The sequence below is a fragment of the Peromyscus maniculatus genome, chromosome 1, assembly GCF_049852395.1.
Source record: "Peromyscus maniculatus bairdii isolate BWxNUB_F1_BW_parent chromosome 1, HU_Pman_BW_mat_3.1, whole genome shotgun sequence".
NCBI lineage: Eukaryota > Metazoa > Chordata > Mammalia > Rodentia > Cricetidae > Peromyscus > Peromyscus maniculatus.
This window is the reverse complement of record NC_134852.1, coordinates 112,491,427-112,510,915: the sequence shown is the minus strand read 5'-3', so window position 1 is coordinate 112,510,915 and position 19,489 is coordinate 112,491,427. Positions and strand designations below refer to the sequence as shown.

The 19,489-nt window shown below is 43.5% G+C and overlaps 1 protein-coding gene across 1 annotated transcript in view; it reads left to right on the top strand.

Moving 5' to 3' along the window:
• The window catches only part of LOC143268052 (T-cell ecto-ADP-ribosyltransferase 1-like), a 40,635-nt gene extending 31,465 nt beyond the window's left edge, over positions 1 to 9,170 (top strand). Inside the window, exons 2-4 of the mRNA XM_076548515.1 lie at positions 5,915 to 5,983; positions 6,427 to 7,156; positions 8,788 to 9,170. Coding sequence (XP_076404630.1) covers positions 5,933 to 5,983; positions 6,427 to 7,156; positions 8,788 to 8,852 — 846 coding nt within the window. The 5' untranslated portion in view covers positions 5,915 to 5,932 and the 3' untranslated portion in view covers positions 8,853 to 9,170. The remainder of the gene's footprint in view (positions 1 to 5,914; positions 5,984 to 6,426; positions 7,157 to 8,787) is intronic.
• Positions 9,171 to 19,489: the final 10,319 nt, after the last annotated feature.

Below are 19,489 nucleotides of genomic sequence, written 5' to 3'. Positions count from 1 at the left end.
ACTGGTCCTCAGACCTATATGGCCACATCGTCTACATGACCTGGAGAAACAGCGGGATTTCTGGGAAGTTCCCTGGGGATCCAGTGTGGATGGTATGCCAGAGGCTACTGGCCTTGAACCTGACCAACAGCACATACAATGCACATTTGCAAGGAAAGCTGTTGGGACAAAAGAGTATACTGCTTGATACACAGCAGCTCCCAATGCCAGTGAGATGAAGAAGGGATGGAGAGACAAAAATGGAGGAACTGTGGGATGACTCATCCCTAGCAGGCTTGAGGCCCAAACAAGTAAAAAAGATACTTTCTGAGAGCCAGGCTTGGTCTGCCTGATGGTCTTAGCAACAGCAGCTGAAACATGATCTGGAGATGACCTGGACCAATGAGAGGCAGCCATGTCATGCCAGCAGATGCATATTCATCAGACCTCCCCCCAGGGCAGGGTGGAGGGTATATAAGGCTTGCCTCTTCCTGAATAGACTGAGCTTGTTATTTCGACATCCTCCCAGAGTCTGTGTGGTTTGACTCTGCGCCTACTTGGCCCCCTCCGCAAAGGGAACAACAGCACAGGACCCTGCCACAGGGGAACAAAGTGGATTTTTGTTTTGTTTCGTTTTGTCTTATTTTGTTTGCTTGCTTGTTTGTGTTTGGGTTGGTTTGTAGGTTTTTAAATTTTAATTTATTTTTTTTATTTTAATTGAAAATTTTTAATTGTATATTTTTAATTTTGAATCTTTAATGTATATATTTTTTTAGCATTTTTCTTCCTTTTTTAACCATTAGCTTACATTTATTAATTAATTTTGAGTTTTCTTTCAGGGGATCACAAGAGTGAGGGGTCCATGTGGAGGAACTGGAGGATGGGTGGGATTAGGGTGCATGGTGTGAAATTCCCAAAGAATCAATAAAATAAAAAAAAATACTTGGTCACCTCTTTTCACCTTTACCGAATTGCCCTAAAGACCTCAGGCAATTTGGTGGTGGTTTTGTTTTGTTTACAGGGTCTCACTATGTAGACCTGGCTGGTCTCAAATTCAGAGATTCTTCTGCTTCAGCCTCCCTAGTGCTGGGATTAAAGATGTGAGCCACAGGGGGCTGGAGAGATGGCTAGGGCTCAGGAGTAAAAAGCATTGGCTGTTCTTCCAGAGGACTTAGGTTCAATTCTCAGGCTCCACGTGGCAACTCACAACTGTCTGTAAATCCAGTTCCAGAAGATATGATACCCTCAAATCAACACACATAGGGGACACACACACATACACACACACACACACACACACACACACACACACACACACCGAAACAAGGAGAGAGAGAGAGAGAGAGAGAGAGAGAGAGAGAGAGAGAGAGAGAGAGAGATGAGCTACCCACAACAGGCTTTCAGATAATTTGTAAAATGGTGTATAGTCAACCAACTTCTGCTTTCTGCAATATCTGCCTCTGTCTCTGTCTCTGTCCCCCCTTTCTCACTCACACACACACACTCACACTCACACACACACTCACACACACACACTCACACACACACACTTACACACACACACACACACACACACACACACCAGTCCTGTGAGGAACAACAGAAAGATTCTGCCTCATTTTGGTACAAAGTACAAGATGCAGGATGGGGATGCAGTTTGGTTGGTAGAGTGATTGCCAAGCAGCACAAGGTACTGGGTTCTATTTTTGCACAAATAAATCTAGTTTTGTGGAAAGAGAGTCAGGAGTCCAGATTATCCTCAGCTACATAGCCATGAAGAGGCCAATCCTGGCTAAGGGGACCTTGTCTCAAAGAAAAGCAAATAAAAAAGATGGAAAATGGGAAAGGTATAGCAACAAAGTACAATTGTCTAATTTAAGTAGTTCATAAACTCTCTGGCTTCCCTTTCAAATCCAACCTGAAACTGAAAGTGTGTTGTCCACAGGATAAAAGGCCACAGCACAACCTTTTGCAACACTTGGTTTTAGAAGAGGCCAGAGACCCAGCCACCAAAGACCTGCTCAGGTACCTGACAACTCTGAACTCTGTCCTCTGAAGGGGAAGGCCCCTAAAGTTGAGGGGACCCTGAGAACAATCTAAGGGCTGCAGTGGATGTAGTGATGTTGGGGGTGGTCTATGACTTAAGGGTTAAAGCCAGAAGGTCAGTTCTGGGCAAGAAATAGCCCATGTAGGGACATGGGGACAGATCTAAATAAAGGAAGGACAGACAAGAGGCTATCATCTTTCTAGAGACTTAAAAATATAATGCAGGATTACACAATTTACTAGGACCTTCAGGAAGCAACTGACATCCATGTACATGGTCTCTTTTGTACATTGACTTTTTCCTTTTTATAATTCCTTGATTTTTCATGACAGAGCAGCGATATGCTTAATTAATCCCATTTTTCCTCCCTGCTCCACGCAAACAATAGCTTCTATCCTCTTCTTTTCTTTATTTATCCATTTTTAATTTAAGAATTTTAAAAGATGCGTTCTTCCTGTGTGGCCCAGTCTAATCCAGACCTCAAGGTCCTTCTGCACCAGGTCTCCGGCATGTTGAGAACATAGGCTTTTTTTAAATGTAGGCTCTTGGAAACTGAGTGCAGATATAAAGAAGGATGGAAGGAGAGTGGGAGGAGTGAGGAAAGAGGGGATGGGGATGAAGGAAAAGAGAGAGAGAGAGAGAGAGAGAGAGAGAGAGAGAGAGAGAGAGAGAGAGAGAGAGAGAGACGAATGTTTTTATTGAGGTCTAAGGTGTTAGCTACACAGATTTCCAGGGAGACTTTTAATTTGCAGGCACAAGTTCCAGGAGTTCATACTGGGGCTGAAGAGACTCAAGTTGTATATCTTCAGTCTATGTGGGTTGTGATGGGCATCGGTGCCAATAAGGCACAGCTAGGCTGTCCTTAGCTGTCCCACAGGGAAGTAGACACCAGTCCTGTGAAAGGCAAACATCTGGATCAACCACATGAGGAACTAGGGTGGGGAGGAGAGAATTGGAAGTTTACTCCAGGCTGGCTGAGCCCTGCTTTCTGAATCAGAAAGTCCCTCTGCTGACCCACTAACCCCACAAGATCGTTTTCTGTTGACACTGCCTTCTGGCATTTGTCAAGCTTTCAGCCTTCAAATCAGAGCTTTGAAGCCTAAGTTTTAAGACAAGAAAAGGGGTGGTTCCAGCTGAGGCCAGAGAAAGACTAGAATGTGGAGATGTGTGTTGTGTAAGGAGGCTTCACTGTGCAGCTGGTTGTAGCTCAGTGAAAAGTGTTTTCATGGCATGCACAGCATTCTGGGTTCAGTCCTCAGAACTGACCAGCTGGAATTCATGTTGGGCAGTACTTTCCCAAAATCAAACTGTAGTCTGGAGACATGGCTCAGTAGTGAGAGCAAGTACTTCCTCTTGCAGAATTCTGTTCTATCACACATGGCAGGCAACTCACAAGTGCCTGAATCTCCAGCTCCAGAGGATCTGATACTCTGACCTCAGGGGGCATCTGCACTCATGTGCACATACCGACCATCTCCAGGACATGCATACATACACATTACTAAAAAGAAGAAAAATAAATCTGTTTTTAAAAAGCAAATTGTGTTAAAATTAACAAAGAAGCTCATTAGAAATACTAAATGCATGAGATTGAGCTGGAGTCCAGAAGTCTCTGTTAATGACAAGTTTCCAGATACTTCAGAGAACTTCTGATACAACCAAACTTTAGGAACCATTTTGAGTACATAGCAGAATCCTAAATGACTCCAGGGTGTATATATAAGGCCAAAGGAAATCACCTGTGTTTCTAGGCTGGGCAGAGCTTAATTTTACCTTTGTTTTTGTTTTCGGAGTCCCATTCCATCTTAAACTTGCCTGGAACTCAGGATGCCCCAACTTCCCCGCCAAGGGCTGGGATTATAGGTGTGTGCTCCCACAACAGGCTGTCTAGGACTTTAAGAATTTAGGGAGGATATCTTATGCAGCTGACAATAGTTATTTTATAAAATTTAATTAAGTTTTTAAATGTCCAGGATGTACAGAAGGTGGGAACCTTCACTGCAGTGTGGAACTCCTAGGTCTGTTGTTTCTGCAATATCCCCTAAGGCTCAGGGCAGGAGAAGCCAAGCTGTGGAGGAGCTGGGAGTCCCAGCCTTCCCAAGAGCAACTAGTCAGTCACAGCATGCAGCTCCATTCTGCCATTCTCAAGGTGTGGGGAGAGGATTATCTTGCCAGCTAAGTCAAAATTCTGTGGACAGTAACGCAACAGGCTTAGATAAGTGTGTGTGTGTGTGTGTGTGTGTGTGTGTGTGTGTGTGTGTGTGTGTGTGTGGTTTCCTAGGCAGGAATAAAGGGCAGGGTCCAAACCAATGAATGTGACCTATATCTCATTCCTTAACTTGCTCTTCAGTGTATACTTAAAATCTTCACCCCTCAAAGAACAGTGAAAACATTACATTATCATATGATACAAGTAGTTTTTTTTAATAAAGATCTATTTATTTATTTAATGTACATTGGGGTTTTGCCTGCATATATGTCTATATGAGGATGTCAGATCCCCTGGAACTGGAGTTACAGACAGTTGTGAACTGCCATGTGGGTGCTCAGAATTGAACTTGGGTCCCCTTGAAGAGCAACCAGTGCTCTCAACCATTGAGCCATCTCTTCAGCCCCAAGATACAGGTAGTAATAAGGCTGGTTGTGTTAGTCTGCTTCCTTCCTTTTTGTTTTACTTTTCTTTTTGTGTGTGCTACATGCACACGTGTGGGCACATGCATGTGTGTGGGTATATGTACATGTGTAGGCATAGGCACCTGTGTGGAAACATGCATGTGTAAGGCTACATGCATGTGGAAGTCAGAGGACAATCTCTGGTGTCATTCCTCTGGCACTGTACACAATTTTGGTAAAGACAGGGCCCATACAGGCCTGCGATACACCAAGGAGGCTGGTTTGGCTGTCCAGTGAGTCTTGGGGATCTCAGGGACCAATCTCTCTCCACCACCTGTTGCTGGAATACAAGTGCATGTCATCACACCTCCTTTTTCCCTGTGGGTTCTTGGGATCAAACTCAGGTCTTTGTTTGCAAGGCAAGTTCTTTACCCACTGAGCTTTCTCCTCAGTTTGTGTTTATTACTATCACAAAATGCTTGATGATGGAAAGTTTATAAAGTAAAGGTGCTTATTCAGTTCACAGTCTGATAGCTGGAAAGTCTAAATATCATGAAAGTGCTGGCTGGCTAGGGTTTTCCTGGCTGATTCACAATCTTCTCTATCACACTATCAGAGAATCCATTGCCATGTGCAGAAGGGAACACATGGCAAGAGAGGAAGCCAGAGAGGTTCTGGGCCAGACTGGCTCTTGCAGGAACTGGGTAGGATCCCACAAGACTGAATGATCTCTTCTAAGGGTGATGTCCTCCAGGAGCTGGTCACTTCCCAGTAGACATCACCTCTTAAATGTTTCCCCATCTTTATATGGCCACACTGGGGATTTTTGTAGGACAAACATATCCAAATGATAGAACATAGAAAATACTGAGAACAGTGAAAGGCATTCAAAAGTAACTAGCTGTGTGTGGGCCACAAGTTATTCAAATATGGAGAATACAAGTATGTGTGTGAGTAAAACATCAGGGCCTAAGACTGTCAAAATATGGCCTCTTTCTCCCTGGCAGTCTACATGCTACATACCTCTGTGTGCTACCAGGATTGATTGATTGTAGCTCCTTACTGGAGAGAGGATATGAGTTCCCTCATCTCTGGTAAGGGATCCAAGAAGAGCTGTTCACAGAGTGTTGGTAAGCCTTCGTGGGAGCAGTGTGAGCAGGAGCCTGGACTCCAGATGTGAAATAAGGATTAAGTCAATGACCCAGAGCTGATCCATCAACAGACTGTTATAATACTGTGTGTACCCCTCTTTCATTGTCTTGTATTTCCTTGCAGCTGTGTTTGAACTTGAAGATGACATCAAAAGTTCATGTGATCCTCCTGACTTGGTTGTTAACCCAGCAGGTAACATTCTCAACCCATGCTCTGTTGGTCCTGCTTTCCCACATCTTTGTGATATTACAGTTCCCAGAGTTGAGTATAGTAGAGCCATAAATCTTGAAGAAGTAGTGTATATATAATATCAGTAGGGGGAAGGTTGTGTGATTATGAGCAATATACACTGGTATATGAATATTAAAATGTCATGATAGACCTGTTATTTTGTATGCTGATTAAAATTTTGATTGAATAAAGAAGAAAACTGTAGTATCCATAAACACAAAGAATCAGACACCCCAGCCTTGCCTTTCTTCACCCCGTATAACCTAATGAGATTGTGTCCATGCATGTTCACGTGTGTGGATGTAATATGTGACATCTCATACTGTCGGCTCCAGACAGCACCCAGCATATTTTAGTAACTTAGTAAACTTGGTGAGTAAATAGAACCCACTTCTCTCTTTCAGGTGACAGGCCTGACTGAGCCTTCCGACCTGGACATGGCTCCCAATGCATTTGATGATCAGTATGAGGGCTGTGTTGAAGACATGGAGAGAAAAGCACCCCAGCTGTTACAAGAAGACTTCAACATGAGTAAGACATTAAAACCTGAGTGGGAACAGGCAGAGAAACGATGGAAGGAGATAAAAAATACAATGAGGACTCCCAAAGGTTTCCATGACTTCCACGGAACGGCTGTAGTGGCCTACACCGGTAAAATCCATGAAGATTTTAACAGAGCTGTTAGAGAATTCAAGAAAAATCCCACTAACTTCCATTACAAGGCCTTCCATTACTACCTAACAAGAGCCCTTCAGCTTCTGAGTAACCAGAGTTGTTACTCAGTTTACAGAGGCACCAGGAACAAGTTTAATTACAGTGGGAAGGGCTCTGTGCGGTTTGGGCATTTCGCTTCTTCATCTTTGAATGAGAAAGTAGCTCTTTACAACTTTGGTGGTGTTAGTGGGACACTGTTTACCATCAAAACCTGCTTGGGGGTTTATATAAAAGCATTTTCCTACTATCCCAATGAAGAGGAGGTGTTAATTCCAGGCTATGAAGTATATCCCAAAGTCACCAAAACACCAAGTGGAAAAAGGAATGACAAAATTGTTCTGCTCTCCCCTGAAAGAGGGAAGAGCAACTTCAATTGCTTCTACAGCGGTTCTACCAACAAGAGCCATTTCAGCAGCTCAGGTGAGTCTGGGTCTGTGTTAGAGGTGGAGCTGGTGGGGACATCATGAAATGGAGGAGGGGGTGCTCCCTACCAGAAGACACCCAGTAGACCTGCACATGGCGAGGATGCCTAGATTGATGAAGGGTAGCTTTGGTAAAGCCAAGGGGCACACACCTCAGTGCAGGTGTATAAGAAATGACTGAACATAGTGAGGGACTTCAGGAAAATGCTATTACCAGGCCCAGCCCTATAAGGAGTGAGAAGTTCCATCAGGGGTTATTTATCCTTTCAAACCAAATCTTCCATGTGTTTGGAGTTCTCTGTGGCTATATACCCATCATTCCTTGTGGCCTGGGTTCTCTCTTCATCATTTCACCACATGTCTCATTCTATGCAAGCAAAGACATCATCGATTTTAGTTTGGTAAATACCTTTCAAGACAAGGTGGTTATGTTTCAAGTATCACTTATTATAGTAATCCTTCCATAATACTTTCAGAAAAAATTACTGTATCATGCTCTCTGTCATAGGTTTGGAATCAGACTACCTGGCAATCTGGTTCAAACATCACTAGCTCTGTGACTCTTGTCAGGTTATCAGATATCCATGCATCTGTTTCCTCATTTGAATGATATAGACCCAAATGACAAATATTCTAGCAGTATTAGTTGAGAATTAAGAGAGAGACATTCAAGACATATGACTTGGAATATAGATATCATTGCAAAAATGCTTTTTATTTTAAAATACAAGAAACCATGTACACATTTCCTATATCTGATCTGAATTCATAATGGTGTGGGTCTTGACATCCACAGGAAAATCACTTGCTCACACTCTAGAGACCTTGTCTCCTGTGCTTATCACCACTCAGGATCTGCATAGTGTCTGAATTACTTAATTACAACCAGGCCCCACTAAATGTTATCCTAGGAATTTCAGTTTGACTGAGAGGCCAGGGAGAACCTGAAATGAGCTACAGTTAGACTACTGTGTACAGAGCAATCTTAGATCTACTTAGATCTAACACTCTAGGGTTTCTGGAAACATGAGAAGTCTTTGGAGTAGGAAGTGGAACTACAGAAGTGATCACAGGGGCTTCATGCATTTGCATAGAGAAATTTGGAATTTATATCAAGCCCAAGGAAACCATGACCCCTACCCAGGCCCCCAATTCAGTCAGAAAGATGCTGCCCTTCTGGGGCAAATGGTTGATGCCTAGTGCAGGAAGGCTGAGAGCCACTGGTAGGTTCTAGTTCACACCAGCTGGCATAGAAGGAATTCCCATTGCTGCAACAATGGACTTTCAGAAGGTTCAGACCCAGAAACCTCTTCTTGGGTGAAGAAGGAAAATTCTGTTGGGCTCCCTAGACAGCTAGGAAGACTCTGGATAGGAAAGTCTTTTATCCCCAGTCAGTGTCTTAGAGCACAGGACCCTGCAAGTGGTGGGGATCCATCAGTTTGCTCACCTCCAGGTACTTGAGTACTTTAGGAATCCTGAGGAAGCCAGAAGAGTCTCCCCAGGCATGCTGGCCCCCTAGAGCCTACTCTCTTTGGTTTTGAGCTGAGTGCAAAGTTCTGAATGTTTAGGGGAGCTATCCCTGTCTTGAGATTTCTCAAATGAGACCTTCCTTTCTCCTCCCATCTACAGCAACCCTGCTGCTTGTGGTGCTACCTGGTCTCCTGGTGCAGCTGCTGCCTCTTGCTGAGCTGTAGGCCTCTCCTGCCTGCAGTTCATGGGTCTGAATATTGAAGGGAGACCCAGGGGCAAGAACTTGGTGGTTCTCTGAAGTCTGAGGTAGAATGAAGATTGCAATCATTTTGGGGTATATCTACTTTAGCATTCATGACTTCCATAGACACCTAAGGACCTGCTGGGTCTGTGGGTGAAATTTTATGCTCTGACTTCAAATTTACTACCCTTTGACACTTTGCTATGGTCAAAGAGCAGTGTTTGTCTGCATGGTCAGCAGTAACAGTTTTAAAGCAAGTGTTATGTGATGAATGTTACAATCTAGGAAATAAATCATGTATAACCACACCTTGATTTCTGTGACTAGTTATTTCTATAGGTTGAATTATTTGTTTGAGAACCTCTCCTAAGGCTTGTGTATCTGGAGTTTTCTCCAGTCCTGCACAGCACCCACAGACCCCACAGCCACTTATAAAACAAACACTCAGAAGCTTATATTAATTAAAACTGCTCAGCCATTAGCTCAGGTCTACCACTGACTTGCTTCTACATTTAAACTCAGCCTATTTCTGTTAATCCGTATGTCGCCATATTTTCTGTAGCTTTACCTGTGTGCCATTACATGCTGCTCCTTGGACGGTTGGCTGGCATCTCCTGACTCAGCCTTCCTGTTCCCCAAATTCTCCTTGTCTGTTTATCTTGCCTATACTTTCTGCCTGGCTAGTGGCCAATCAACTTTTTATTTATCAACCAATCAGAGCAACACGTTTTCAGCAAACAGAACATCTCACAGCACCTCCCTTTTCTAATAAAAAAGGAAGAGCCTAACTTTAACATAGTAAAATTACATATAACAAACAGTTATCAAGCAAGAATTACAGTTACAATATCTAGTCTATTTGTATTTTTTAAAATTAAAAAAATATTTTGTCTACCCCATGTTTGTGAGTCAAAATTTTATATCTAACTTATCTTTTATTATAACCAAGGAAAACCATAACTATAATTATCTAGTCTTCAGCTACATCAAAGACCTCAGAAGGATATGATATTCCCTGAGTAACAAGAAGTGTATTGTAAGCAACTTCCAAAAATCTAGAGTGACAGAGATAGCTGGCTGCCTAGACAGTCACCCAAAGTTCTTCTGCAATGTTGGGGCATCCATTTTCAGCCCATAGGCCTAGAGTCTCTCATTCACTTCTCTCTATGTCCTGTAGAATGTCTGACTCTTTCTTCTGTGAAGCAGGTACCCGAAGGACCATTTTGCCTTGCAAATTTCAGTGGTCATCTTCTTATGAGTCCTGCATATCCAGCTGATACAACGTTTCATCAAGCAGTCTAGGCAAGATAAGTTTTTTGCCCAAATGGCTATTTTTGCCATGAAGAAGATAAACTCCATATAGAGTGTCCTTGACACCCATCTTTATTTTGAAGAAAATTGGTGCTGCCAGGAGCAGACATGTCTCACTGTCCAGAAAGTCTAAGTTTTTTATTTATTTATTTATTTTTATTTTTTTTTAAATTTTACAATACTATTCAGTTCTACATAATAGCAACAGATTCTCTTGTTCTCTCCCTTCCTGCCCCCTTCCCCTTCCCCCCAGCACACTCCCCATTCCCACCTCCTCCAGATCAAGGTCTCCCCCGAGGACTGGGATCGACCTGATAGACTCAGTCCAGGCAGGTCCAGTCCCCTCCTCCCAGATTGAGCCAAGTGTCCCTGCAAAAGTCCCAGGTTTCAAACCACTAACTCATGCAACGAGCCCAGGACCTGGTACCACTGCCTAGATGCCTCCCAAACAGATCAAGCCAATCCACTGTCTCACCTATTCAGAGGGCCTGAACCAGTTGGGGGCCCCTCAGCCTTTGGTTCATAGTTCATGTGTTTCCATTCATTTGGTTATTTGTCCCTGTGCTTTATCCAACCTTGGTTTCAACAATTCTCACTCATATAAACCCTCCTCTTTCTCACTAATTAGACTCCCAGCGCTCCGCCAGGGGCCTAGCCGTGCATGTCTGCATCCAGATTCCTCAGTCCTTGGATGGGGTTTATGGCACAACTATTAGGGTGTTTGGCCATCCCATCACCAGGGTAGGTCAGTCCTGGCTGTCTCTCGACCATTGCCAGCAGTCTTTTGTGGGGGTATCTTTGTGGATTTCTGTGGGCTTCTTTAGCTCTTTGTTTCTTCTTTTTCTCATGTGGTCTTCATTTACCATGGTCTCCTATTCCTTGTTCTCCCTCTCTTTTCTTGATCCAGCTAGGATTTCCCGCTCTCTTTCCCTTGACCCTCGCCCTTCATTGCTCCAACTCATGTCCAGGCTGTTCATGTAGATCTCATCCATTTCTCCGTGTCTTTCTTGGGGTCCCATTTTCCAGGTAGCCTCACTGGTGATGTGAGTAGCAGTCCAGTCATCCTTGTTCCACATCTAGCATCTTCCTATGAGTGAGTACATACCATATTTGTCTTTCTGAGTCAGAAGTTTTTCAAACATTTTAAATGCCATATTATATAGGTCTTTGAAGAGTATATACCCAATTGAAATATATCTATGTATATCAAGAAAACTTAACATGACTATAAGTTTGACTATCATAGGAGACTAATTATTAATCTGTATTTCTTAATTATCCATTACAATTTAAATGAGTTACATAAACATAATTGCTGTGGGATGTTCTGTATGTTCTGTGGGAGCCCTTCTTGGGTTCTTTGTGGCGTTACGCAGCAGGTCCGCATAGAGGATGATTAGGACCATGGGCCTGAGTGCAGGTGTCTGAGATGGTCTGCACTTGGCTGTACTGGGGGATGGTCTGTATGTCAAGTTGCTCTGATTGGTCAATAAATAAAACCTGATTGGTCGTGCCTAGGCAGGAAGTATAGGCGGGACTAACAGAGAGGAGAAATAAAAGAACAGGAAGGCAAGAGACACTGCCAGATGCCGCCAGCACAAGAAGCATGTGAAGATGCTGGTAAGCCACGAGCTACGTGGCAAGGTATAGATTTCTAGAAATGGATTACTTTAAGATATAAAAAAAGTTAGCAAGAAGCCTGCCACGGCCATACAGTTTGTATGCAATATAAGTGTCTGTGTTTACTTGGTTGGGTCTGAGCGGCTGTGGGACTGGCGGGTGACAAAGATTTGTCCTGACTGTGGGCTAGGCAGGAAAACTCTAGCTACACATAATACTTCAAATGAGAGTAGAAATACATACAGTGTAACAAAATTAACTTTAAGTTTGTATCAATAAACTAAAACCCATAGAAATGTAAAACATTTTTAAAGAAGTTGTTGCTCTTTATAAGTAGGTTCATTAATCTGCTCTTTTATCTTATCACATCTACATTCTACATTGCTATACCATATCCCCCTTTCTTCTTTGATTGACTATGACCAACAACAATTTGTAACCAACAAGCTAAACAAAGACAAATATCCATAATCCATTTTTTGGGGAATGTGGGTGTAGTTTTCTAGGCTACTTCCTGCTGATAGAGGGTGCTTTAGTCTAATGGGGATCCTGAGAAAATTTAAGATAATAGTCAAGTTATGGTTGATAGGTACCATCTGTTAAGGTTCATGAGGTCTGGCTTGATCAAATCTGTTCCATCTTGACCTGGAACAAATTCATAGTCCCTTGGTTCCTGTGGAAACAAAAGCAGAGCCTCCTTTCCAAAGGAACATATCCTTAGATCCAAATTTTGAAGTCAAAATACCTCTAAATTATACATATTGGTTTAACTGAGCAGCCTTTACAATCAAATGTCTTTCTGCAGTTAACAATATCAAAGACAACACAATCCAGATTCTTTATGTAATATCCATCTTTATGTGACTTATTTTTTATACTACCTTTACTGTTTCTTTGAAGACTTTATTTTTAAAAACTATCTCTTTATATAACTGTATATTCTATATTCATTTTCTTCTCTCTTCCAAGCTGATGTACATTTTTACACACACTGTAAACCATTTGAAGTTTTGTTCCATCTAAATCTGTCTTATTGTGAATCTATTGCTTTAAACTGCAGCATTACTAGGTCTGAAATGGCAGCTTTGGCTGCTAGCTCTGCCCATCTAAGCTTCCCAACATGGTGGAACTACATTTACCTTCAGCTCTGGGAATCAGGCTGTCCACTGACTTTGGGAGGCAGTGGGTCTATGCTTCCATCCAGCAGTGTGTAGCCCAAAAACTGTTTTTCTTTCTTTCTTTCTTTCTTTCTTTCTTTCTTTCTTTCTTTCTTTCTTTCTTTCTTTCTTCTCTCTCTCTCTCTCTCTCTCTCTCTCTCTCTCTCTCTCTCTCTCTCTCTCTCTTTTGGTCTGTATTAGCAAAGTCTAAATCTACCATGAAGTTAATATGCAGCTTGCAGAAACCTCTGTGTAACTCAGCAGGAATGTGCCATGCTGCAGGTCAAGCCCACATACTGTGAGCCCGCCATGGAGTACCTCAAGCCTGCGTGTTGCAGTGCCTCACCACCTGCATGAGACATGAAGAAGGAGCCTGTTTTTGGCTATTGCCTATTAAATATTCTCAGGTTTCAGGTGGAAACTCGAGTCATTGGGCACCATTTATAGCTGAAGTTTTCTCTGGTCCTGCCCAGCCCCACAGACCCCACAGCCACTCAAGAAACTCATATTAATTAAAACTGCTTGGCCATTAGCTCAGGTCTACCACTGACTAGCTTCTACATTTAAACTCAGCCCATTTCTGTTAATTTCTATGTTGCCACATTTTCTGTGGTTCTACCTGTGTGCCAATATGTCTTGGTCTGTGACCCATCTCAGCCAAGGTCAGTGTCAATGTTTGTGACTCAGGTTACTACCAATGACAGCATAGATGCACGGGGTCTGGGCCAACACCTGAGACCTCAATCTACCATGGGTACTAGGAAAATGGAGGGTTGGGGTTGTTGTACTATCATGCAGGCTATGTTGACATCCAGCCTGAGCTGTGGTCGGAGGCCGTGTTTGGGTCCATGGCTCTACTTCAGCCAGGATCTGTGTGATCTGTCACTCCTATTGCCATCAGGGGTCTGTGAGACTGCTCAGGGTCTCTACCACCACCTGGTACCATATTGGAGTCTAGGATTTTAATCCTTCTGGACCAATGCCAATCTGAGAGGCCTTTGCTGCCAACTAGGGCCATGGTGACATCCAAGCCCAAGGTACCACTGATGGTCATGTCTGGGTCCATGGTCCTGCCACAGATGTGGTCTTTATTGATGTCTGTCACCCGTGTTACCATAGGGGCTCAGTGAACCATGTATTGAACCATGAGTTTAGCACAAGGGTCTAGTTGTGCTGGCCCCTCTCCTCATTGGCCAGGGGAGAGCTGACTTCATCCTTAGCTGGTCTTGGGATAACAGACCTGGATGACCCTGGCATGGGGAAGATGGCTCTGCCCCTAAAAGGAGAGCTGGCTCCCCACACTTGGGAAAGAGGGCCCCACAGGGGAGGGAGAGCAGGTCCCACCCCTCACCTGAGACTGACCAGCTCTCCAGTCAATCAGATACACATGCAGGGCTTTGAGTTGTCACAACACAACATCTACTCCATCTAAGACCTGCTGGAATATGGGAAGGGACTGGTCCTGTGGAGCCATGACCACATGGTCTACATGACTCTGGGCAACAGTGGCATGTGTGGGGTTTCTGTGGCCATCCAATGTTAGTGTGCTGGTGGCCAGAGGCCTTGAACCTGACCAACAACACACTACACTGCTATGGAATGTTCTGTATGTTAAACGTGTTGCTCTGATTGGTTAATAAATAAAACATTGATTGGCCAGTAGCCAGGCAGGAAGTATAGGCAGAACAAGGAGAGAGGAGAATGCTGGGAAGTGGAAGGCTGAGTCAGAGAGATGCTGCCAGCTGCTGCCATGAGAAGCAAGATGTAAGGTACCAGTAAGCCACGAGCCATGTGGAAACTTATAGACTAATAGAAATGGGTTAATTTAAGATATAAGAACTAGATACCAAGAAGCCTGCTGTGGCCAAACAGTGTGTAAGCAATACAAGTCTCTGTGTGTTTACTCGATTGGGTCTAAGCAGCGCAGGACTGGTGGGTGAGAGAGATTTGTCCTGACCATGGGCCAGGCAGGACTGGAGAAAACAATGCACATTTGCAAGGAAAGCTGTTGGGACAAAAGAGTATACTTCCTGAATCACAGCAGCTCCCAATACCAGTAAGATGAACAAAGATTCGATGCAGAGGTAAAGACAGAGGAGCTGTGTTTAGTTTTGGGTATTTTGTTTAATTTTTGTTTTGTTTTGTCTTGTTTGTGTGATCATTTGTTTGTTGGTTTGTTGTTTTTTAATTGAAATTGATATTCTTATTTGTATATTTCATTTGAAAATTTTCTATATATTTAATTTTTCTTTTATCTTTATCATATTATTTATTATTTATTTTTTAATTTTCCTTTTTGGGGAAATACTATGAGAGTGAGGGGTATACATGGAGGGGCTGGTGCTGTGGGATGTTAATGTATGTCCTGTGGGAGCCCTTCTTGGGTTCCTTGTGTCGTTACCCAGCAGGTTTGCATAGAGGATGATTAGGACCATGGGCCTGAGTGCAGGTGTCTGAGATGGTCTGCACTTGGCTGTGCTGGGGGATGGTCTGTATGTCAAGTTGCTCTGATTGGTCAATAAATAAAACCTGATTGGTCGTGGCTAGGCAGGAAGTATAGGCAGGACTAACAGAGGAGAAATAAAAGAACAGGAAGGCAGAAGGAGACGCTGCCAGCCACTGCCAGGACAAGCAGCATGTGAAGATGCTGGTAAGCCACGAGCCACGTGGCAAGGTATAGATTTGTAGAAATGCGTTACTTTAAGATATAAGAACAGTTAACAAGAAGCCTGCCACGGCCATACAGTTTGTAAGCAATATAAGTCTCTGTGTTTACTTGGTTGGGTCTGAGCGGCTGTGGGACTGGCGGGTGACAGAGATTTGTCCTGACTGTGGGCAAGGCGGAAAACTCTAGCTACAGGCTGGCAAATACGTGAGCTTGGGGTGAATGTGATTCCCAAAGATTCAATTAAGAAGAAAAAAAAAAAAAACTTGGTCACCTCTCTTTAGCTTACCTCGTTCCCCTAAAGAGCTCAGGGAATTTGTTGTTGATTTTGTTTTGTTGACAGAGTCACACTAGGTTGACCTGGCTGGTCTCAAATTTAGAGATCCTTCTGCCCCAGCCATCCGAGTGCTGGGATTAAATACGTGAGCCACCACAACAGGATTTTAGGTCATTTGTAAAAGTAGTGTGCTGTGCAAAGTTCAACCACCCTGCTTTCTGCAGTATCACCTCCACTTCTCTCTCTCTCTCTCTCTCTCTCTCTCTCTCTCTCTCTCTCTCTCTCTCTCTCTCTCACACACACACACACACACACACACACACACTCCAGTCCTGTGGGGAACAACAGAAAGGTCCTGACTCATTTTGGTACAGACAAAGGAAAAGATGCAGGATGGGGATGCAGTTTGGTTGGTAAGCTGATTGCTGAGCAGCACCAGGTCCTGGGTTCTATTTTTGCACTAATAAATCTGATTTTGTGGCAAGAGAATCAGGAATTCAGGTTATCCTCAGCTATACAGCCAGGAAGAGCCCAATCCTGGCTAAGGGGACCTTTTCTCTAATAAAAGCAAAACAAATAAACAAAAACTCAAAACAAAAAAAAACAGGCAAATAGAAAAGTTATAGAAAAAAATACAATTTGTCTAATTTAAGAAGTTCATAAACTCTCTGGCTTCTCTTTCAAATCTAACCTGAAGCTGAAAATGCATTGCCCACAGGATAAAAAGGCCACAGCACTCCCTTTTGCAACACTTGTATTTAGAAGAGGCCAGAGACCCAGCTACCAAAGACCTGCTCAGGTACCTGACAACTCTGCACTCTGTCCTCTGAAAGTGAAGGCCTCTAAAGCAGTAGGGACACTGAGGACAATCTGAAGGCTGCAGTGTGTAGCAGTGTGTGTGTGTGTGTGTGTGTGTGTGTGTGTGTGTGTGTGTGTGTGTTGTGGGGAGGGATGTCTATGACTCAAGAGTTAAAGCCAGAAGGTCAGTTCTGGGCAAGAAATAGCCACTGTAGGGAGATGGGGTCAGATCTAGATAAAGGAAGGGCAGACATGAGGCTATCAATCTTTCTAGAGGCTGTCAATCATTCTAGAGACTTAAAAATATAATGCAGGAACACACAATTTACCTCCCTGACCCTGTAGGGAGCAACTAGGATTCATGTACATAGTATCTTATGTGTATAACTTTCTCCTTCTTATACTTCCTTGATTTTTCAGGTCAGAACAGCAACATACGTGGGATGTCTTTTTGTGCACGGAGAATATATGTTGCTCTCATGGTTTGATAAATAAAGCTGCTGGGCCAATAGCGAGGCAGAATAAGGTTAGGCAGTACATCCAAACTGAAGAGGGAGATGAAGAAGGGTGGAGTCAGGCAGAAGCTTTGAGCCACCACCAGGAGAAGCAAGATTTGAGGAACAGGTAATGCCATGAAGTGACATGGCAAAACATCGATGACTAGAAATAGGTTGAGTTTAGTTATAAGAACTAGTTTATAATGAACCTGGACATAGACCGTACAGTTTGCAATTAATATGAAGCCTCTGAGTGATTATTTTATAAGCAGCTGCTGAACCACAAATGAGAGAGACTTGTGCAGAGAAACTTCCAGCTACACAGTATGCTTAATTAATCCCATTTCCCTCCCAGGTCCATGCAAATAGTAGCTTCCATCCTCTTCTTTGTGTAGCTAGAGTTTTTCGCCTTGCCCACAGTCCGGACAAACCTCTGTCACCCGCCAGTCCCACAGCCGCTCAGACCCAACCAAGTAAACACAGACACTTATATTGCTTTCAAACCGCATGGCCGTGGCAGGCTTCCTGCTAACTGTCCTTATCTTGCTAACTGTGCTTTTATCTTAAATTGATCCATTTCCATACATCTATACCTTGCCATGTGGCTAGTGGCTTACTAGCGTCTTCACATGCTGCTGGTCATGGCGGCGGCTGCAGCCTCTCTGGTCATTGCGGCGGCTGCAGCCTCTCTGGTCATTGCGGCGGCTGCAGCGTCTCCTTCTGCCTTTCTGTCCTTTTATCCTGCCTAGCCACGGCCGATCAGGTTTTATTTATTAACCAATCAGAGCAACTTGACATACAGACCATCCCCCAGCACAGCCAAGTGCAGACCATCTCAAACACCTGCACTCAGGCCCATGGTCCTAATCATCCTCTATACGGACCTGCTGGGTAACGCCACAAAGAACCTGAGAATAGGCTCCCACAGGACCTACAGAACATCCCACAGCACTTCCCCTTTCTTTTTTTTTTTTTTAAAGGAAGGTTTTAACTTTTACACATCTCCAAAGTCAGCTTGGTATATTTGGGAATTTGGGCGTAGCTTCTCTTAACTACTTCCTGCTGGAGGGGGGCGCTGTATCTTATGGGGATGCAAAGAAAATTTTAGGATCATGGAGTAGTCCGTGAGACCGTATCGTCTGAGCCAGTTGCCCCGAAATGACTCTGGATGCTGGATCATCTGGGCCATGGTGTCATCGGAGACCTTTCAGGTGGTCTTGGCTGGTCAAACCTGATGTATCTTAATCTGGAACAAATCCATAGCCTCTGGCTTTCTGTAGAGACAAAAGCAGAGTCTCCTTTCCAAAGTAACACATCCTTATATCCAAATTTTAAAGTCAAGATATCTTTAATATATACATATTGGTTTAACTCAACATCTTTTACGATCAAATGTTTTTCTGCAGTTAAAAATCCCAAAGACAATATAATCCAAACTCTCTGTGTGATATCCATTTTTACATGGCTTATCAAGTCTCAGAAATAGTGGGTCTACACTTTTATCCAAGCAGCATGTAGCCCAGAAACCTTATTTATTTATTTATTTATTTATTTATTTATTTATTTATTTATTTTTTACTAGCAAAGGCTAAATCCACCACGCAGCTTAATGTTCCATTTGCAGAGGCCTCATTTCTGCCTTACTGCAGGTTAAGCACACACACCAGGAACCCGCCAGTAACTCAAACCGGCGGCTGCCGCTCATTTGAGAGAATTAGGAACTGTGGGGCGTTTACCGACGTCACCGTTCCTGGAGAACTTACCGACGTCACCGCTCCGTGTGTTGAGTTCTGAATCCTCTTTACCACCACGCGAGGATTCTTCTCAGATCACACTTTATTGGAGCGCCTCTTGGTTAAGGGACTTTGTCTTTAGTATTTTTTTTTTTCATAACACCGGCCTTTATCCCTGTTCATTTGTCCTTTTTCTTTAGTCCCTTTTTTTTCTTCCCTTTTTTTTCTTTAACCCTTTTTTTCTTTAGCCCCACGTTGGGCGCCAAATGTAGCTAGAGTTTTTCGCCTTGCCCACAGTCCGGACAAACCTCTGTCACCCGCCAGTCCCACAGCCGCTCAGACCCAACCAAGTAAACACAGACACTTATATTGCTTTCAAACCGCATGGCCGTGGCAGGCTTCCTGCTAACTGTCCTTATCTTGCTAACTGTGCTTTTATCTTAAATTGATCCATTTCCATACATCTATACCTTGCCATGTGGCTAGTGGCTTACTAGCGTCTTCACATGCTGCTGGTCATGGCGGCGGCTGCAGCCTCTCTGGTCATTGCGGCGGCTGCAGC